This window comes from Dipteris shenzhenensis, chromosome 8 (genome assembly GCF_047967505.1).
Source record: "Dipteris shenzhenensis isolate YYH24624 ecotype China chromosome 8, Dip_SZ_1.0, whole genome shotgun sequence".
Taxonomy (NCBI): Eukaryota; Viridiplantae; Streptophyta; class Polypodiopsida; order Gleicheniales; family Dipteridaceae; genus Dipteris; species Dipteris shenzhenensis.
In genome coordinates this window covers 8,015,918-8,021,059 of record NC_141603.1, presented here as the reverse complement: position 1 = coordinate 8,021,059, position 5,142 = coordinate 8,015,918, and the positions used below count along the sequence as shown (strand labels likewise).

General features: G+C 48.2%; 1 protein-coding gene across 2 annotated transcripts; it reads left to right on the top strand.

Annotated features, from left to right (window-relative positions):
- Positions 1 to 1,981: 1,981 nt before the first annotated feature.
- LOC147899050 (uncharacterized) lies at positions 1,982 to 4,616 on the top strand. 2 transcript variants are annotated; one of them, XM_087378281.1, is made up of 4 exons: positions 1,982 to 2,363; positions 2,443 to 2,557; positions 2,670 to 2,784; positions 3,017 to 4,616. In XM_087378281.1, the coding sequence occupies exons 1-4, from the start codon at positions 2,263 to 2,265 to the stop codon at positions 4,366 to 4,368; spliced, it is 1,683 nt and encodes a 560-aa protein (XP_087234407.1). In that variant the 5' UTR covers positions 1,982 to 2,262; the 3' UTR covers positions 4,369 to 4,616. The 2 variants fall into 2 exon arrangements, with proteins under 2 accessions (XP_087234407.1, XP_087234406.1); XM_087378280.1 differs by having other exon boundaries at positions 2,652 to 2,784.
- Positions 4,617 to 5,142: the final 526 nt, after the last annotated feature.

Genomic DNA, 5,142 nt, shown 5'->3' with positions numbered 1-5,142 from the left:
CTGTTCACAAAAAACTAAGGTTTAACGTCTCTAAATTTAAAAGTAGAAGGTTTTAAAACCTACAAATTTCAAGGCACATTAGTTATATTTTTGCACAAACGTGCAAAATTCCGATAAATACCTTTATAATTTTCAACTTGAAGGTTTTCTTCTCTCTTTAAAAAAATGTTTTTGTGAACAATGGCTCAAGAGGTGAGCATGTGGAGTTTCGTGGGTCACTGGTGCATGTATGGTGTGGGAGGTTTGTGTGAGATGGAGTGTTCACCAAAAACCGAGGTCTAATGTCACGTGACTGGCAAATTTTAGAAATTAACCTTCGAATCCGAAAACAAGTTTCAAAACCTACAAACTTCAAGACATTTTAGTTATTTGCTCAAAACTTGCAAATTTTCAATCAAAATCTTAACATTTGTAGCTTAAAGTTTTCTGTATCTATTAAGAAAAATGTTTTCTATGGCTAGGGGATTGGCTCAGGGGTTGAATGAGCGTGTGAGTGCGGGGGGGGGTACCAACCTGGGGCTTCTTGAGAACATTAGTCATAGAGCAGGGGCAGTCGAGGGGCTCCCAGGTTGCTCCTCGGCGTGAGGGTTAAGTGAAGGTGAGGTATATTATATTAAAAATTTTTAAAAAAGGGACAATTTGGAAATTGGCACGTGGCAATGAGATGTAGTCCAGAACCTACTTCTGGTGGTGCATTGACTCGTTGGAAACGAGCGATCATTTGATTTCGTTGTAGGGAATTCGGTTGCAGATTTCTTCAAAGTTTGTGGCGCACTCAAACCTTCGTCTCTGATCCCCCGTCTTGTCAATTGATCAAAGCGACACAGATTCTCTTAGTCCATTTTCGATTCTCCCAAGCGACGTGATTTGGTTCGGTCATACCTTGCGTCTCGACTCGATAGCTCCACAGGATTTAATTATTTGTGATTTGGAGCCGCGCAGCGGCTGGAGCGGGCTGTTCGCGGCTATTGCTTTGGTTTTTGCTTCTGGATGTGATGGCTGGAGATGGGATAGGTGAAGAGGCTGCACTGGACGGTCGATATTCGAATTTTGAAATGTGGTAGGCGGTGAAATGAGGGGAGGCATGTGTGGACTCTGTGGAGTATAAAGGATTGGGAATTGCGATGGAACGTGAACCGTGATTCTTGATGCCGGGTGCGGTTGAGGGAAGCCCGGCGCGGGAGAGGGTACAGGTTCACTGCCAGAATCACTACTGCTGCAGTGGAGAAGCTCGAAATGAGGGGCTGTGTGCAGTGTTGCCTGGGCCCTGTAAAGGCTACACTAGTACACTCTAGACTGTAGTCTGTGCTGGCCAGTGGCTGATGATACAACTTACAAGTTGACGAGAAAAGGTCAGTGTCCTTCTGCCAGAATGATGAGTATCTTGGAGTTCGGCTTCGGCGGCCGGATTGCTGCGAAGGCGTGAGCACTGACTGCTGCTGCACTGAGAAGGGTGCGCACTGGTGACTGCTTTGCTCTATGTACAGGAAAGCGTAAAGGTCAATCTGGCGGGGGGCAGCTGAACCGTCTCGGCCAGCTAGGGAGTCTGGAGATACTGCAATGTGGCACCAGGGGGGAAGAGAGAAGAGACAGCCATTGATGGACAGGTCGCTCTTCACAAGTGGTCTCCATTCCTATAGAAGAAGAAAGAAGCAGCAGGGCCCGGAGGATAGGGAAGGCGGTTGCGACTTGTGAGGACAAGCAAGGCAGCAAGTGAGCTTTTGTTTGGGCATAATGCATGACTTTTTTGATGTGGGAGCGGGGCTCCCGATGCGTCAATGACAGGACCGTGATACTTGTCGAGCAATGAGGGAAGCAGCAAGGGGGCGGGGGAGCGACTCCGAGCGAGTGTGAGTGGGGGGAGGGCATTATTGATGGAAAAGGAGTGATGGGAAGGCCATGGAGGGGCAGGCTAGTTTGGGAAATGGGGTCTGGGGGCGATTTGACGTTGTGCGGGGCGGAGGGAGGGGCACAGCGGAAGGCAGAAGCAACAGGGAACGAGAAAGGGACAGGCGTGGAGGAGAGAGGACGAGGACGAGGACGAGGACGAGCAGGAGAAGGAGAAAGGGGTGGATTGTGGCTATGGCGGTGTCTGCTGCTGTTGCTGCTGTTGTTGCTGAATGGCTACACGCTCAGCTTCTTGTGGCGATGGTGGAGACGACGATCGGAGATAGAGAGCTCGCTTGAGCTGGTCAGCTATGGCGTCTTCCTGCTGCTCTCCTCCTCCATAGACACCTCTCATCAGCTTCCGAGCACAGCAACATGCCCAGACCTGGTCCTCGACCTTACGAGTGCATCCGTCGTGCATGGCACAGCGATAGCCATCAGCCTCTTCGCGGTGGCCTCATCCAAGAAATCTTCAGGTGCTTCCGCCATATCCGAGTAGCATTCATGCCCAATTCTTTGTGTTGCTTCGCGTCTGATCGTCAATCCTCTTCTCAGAGTCGTCAATGAGCTTCACGGCACGTCCACTCGGCGCAAGAAGGAATGGCAGGAGAAGCTCCCAATCGTCGTTCTCCGAGCCGAAGAGATTCTTTACTCCAAGGCCAATTCGGAGGTATCCTACGTCTTGCATGCTGTTTGGGTCTTCTGATTTTGCACTCCTTTGATCAAGAATCGCTTCCTGCGAGCTAAGCGTAATGAATTCTGAGGTGGGTTTGAGGCCGCAGAGCGAGTACATGGACGTGGGAACTTTGAGAATCCGACTGGACGATGCCGTCAATACCATGATAAGGAGGGAAGACAGCGATGAGAGCGGTCCTTATCTGGCTCCTTGCGTTGAAGGTAACCAATCTATCATCATCTTGAAGCTACTGAACCGGAATGATTCTACCGTGTTCTGAGCTTCCAGCTCTATTTTGCTCAGAAAGCTTGGTTGGCATGCTGCGAATTTCAAACCTTTGTGGGGATTCTTCTGTTGGCATATGAGCTCAAGTTTGCTGAGAAGCTTCAAGCTTGGATTTTGAGGTTGCCATCCTGCCAATTTTCACTTTTGTGGTGATTTACCTCTCCACAGCTGCGTTGTCCCTCGGATGCCCTCCCAAGAAGAATCCCAGGGGTCATCGGCAAAGACCTCCCAATGCGGGAAGGCGGACCAGCAGCTCCTCTGCAAATGGAACTCCTGTGCATGGTGTAACTGCTGCCACCAAGAGCTTTGATGGAGCTGCTAATGCAGACTCTAAACTCTCATCCAGTACAGGAACAATGCAGGAAGCTGCTTCCAGCTCGCCTTCATGTTCTCAAGGTTTGGCAAGCCAGGATCAAGGTCAGAGTCCCATTTTATGTAACTCTGTTTGCAGCCCCTTTGACACTCCGCCTTGTGTTGTCCCTTGTTACTCTGTCGATTTGAACTCTCTCCCAAATAGTATCTTTCCTGGCGTCCACGAGGCCTCCCACTCTCTAGTTGGACCCTCTTTTCCAGATTTGGCCTTTGTCACAGCGGGAGATGCAAGGAGACACAGTGGTTTCCCAGCTTCTATAAATTCAGGTCCCTTTTCTCAGATGCTACCAACTTTCAATCAAGAAACTAGGAGTACCCTTTGTGTAGAGCCAATGAGAAATGCAGGAGCAATAATGGAACTAGGATTTTATTGTATGAATCCGAATGGCTCCATGAACTTTGCGTCCACATTGAATTCCCCTGTTTCAACTTTATCCAGAATGCCACATTTACAGAGTAGAGAGGGCTTCACAATATCAGCTCAGCAGACTGGACAAAATTCTGGCAGTATAGCAGCAGCCAGAATGGATTCTGCACGATGCAAGGTTGGAGAACACATCAGACAATTTCCGGTAGATATGCAGTCCCATCTTCAACTCCAGATGCCTTCCACAGCTCAGAATAATCTGATGCATGCAGGATTGGAACCACCTAGACTTCCCCATCATTTCAGTGCTGGGATTCAGGAAATTGCATTGTCTTCGACGAGGCCGCCTCTTCAGAATAACACTATGTCTGTAGCTTCTGATGATAATGCAAATACTGCGTGCTCTACTGATGTCGATGATTTGCAACTACGTCTCGGTCCCCCTGGGAAAGAGCCAATGCTTCCTGGTGTGGATAGCCAGCGTACAACCAGATCTTGGCAGTTGACAGAACGGACTTCGATCAGATCCCCTTGGAGGGACTTTGAAAAGAGCCTGGGTCCTGGTTCGAATGATGGCACTCCAAACGTACTACCTTGCAAGTTTGGACTTGATATCAATGGATGTGGTCACATGCCAGTCATTGCTGTTGACAGGCCTGCACCAAAGCGTTTGAGAGGTGATTCTATAAAGATTGATTCTCTCTCATCTAGTTGTGAGAAGATGACGCAGCTTGGATCTAGTTTGCCCTCGTCAATGCACCTCACATGGCCAAGGCGGTGAGATCCTGAGCCTTCTGCATAGTGGATCAGGAAGGGACTGGCTGTTTTCCTGTTACAGTTAATTCATGGCACATAGACTGCGTCGATAAAAAGATTTATATCGAAGGTCACATGATATCGATATCTTGAACTCTCAGTGCTATTATGATGCCTATCTCACTCGAGGTTTTTGTGGAATATGCAAAATTTTTGCTTTTTGTTGCAGCATACAAAGTCTTTGGATTGCAGGTCCACTTACCTTCTTAAAATTTTGGGGCTCTAAAGTTTAAACTCTTAAGATTCAGGGTGGAGTCATGGAATTCATATCCCTGCATGGAAACTGCATGGTATACTTGACTTTCCTAATTAGGAATGTTGGGATGTTATTTACTTGGGTCTCTTTGCATGGAAGCTTATCCTTGAACTAGTTTGGCTGTGGGTATCATTTTGAGTGTTAGTGTTTTTCATATTTATGTCTTTGCTGCTGAAGCACATTCCTCCCTGCATGAGTGCTATTGCTGGTTAACAGCGCTAATGGGGCTGAGCAGCAGCATGGAGATGTGGTAGCAAGCAACATCAATGGGACCCACAATGCCTGATTGGGAGAAGCTGGCTGCATAATTTCAATGTGTCATGTGACCACCTGAAATGGGGGGGTGTGTATCCAGGTAAGTCCTGGTTGTCTTTTCCATTGGCAAGTTCACTTGGGGTGGGAGTCCAATTGTCAGTATTCTCTAATGAAACTTCCTGCTCATGGCCCTTGATATCAAATAAAGGCGCTTAGGTGCAGGCCTTG

What these genes read in the sequence shown, in the direction of transcription:
- LOC147899050 (XM_087378280.1), top strand. Translation starts at nt 2,263, where the DNA reads ATGCCCAGACCTGGTCCTCGACCTTACGAGTGCATCCGTCGTGCATGG. An exon ending in CTCATCCAAGAAATCTTCAG is followed by an intron (nt 2,364 to 2,442) that starts GTGCTTCCGCCA and finishes TCCTCTTCTCAG; the next exon opens with AGTCGTCAATGAGCTTCACG. An exon ending in TCTGGCTCCTTGCGTTGAAG is followed by an intron (nt 2,785 to 3,016) that starts GTAACCAATCTA and finishes ACCTCTCCACAG; the next exon opens with CTGCGTTGTCCCTCGGATGC.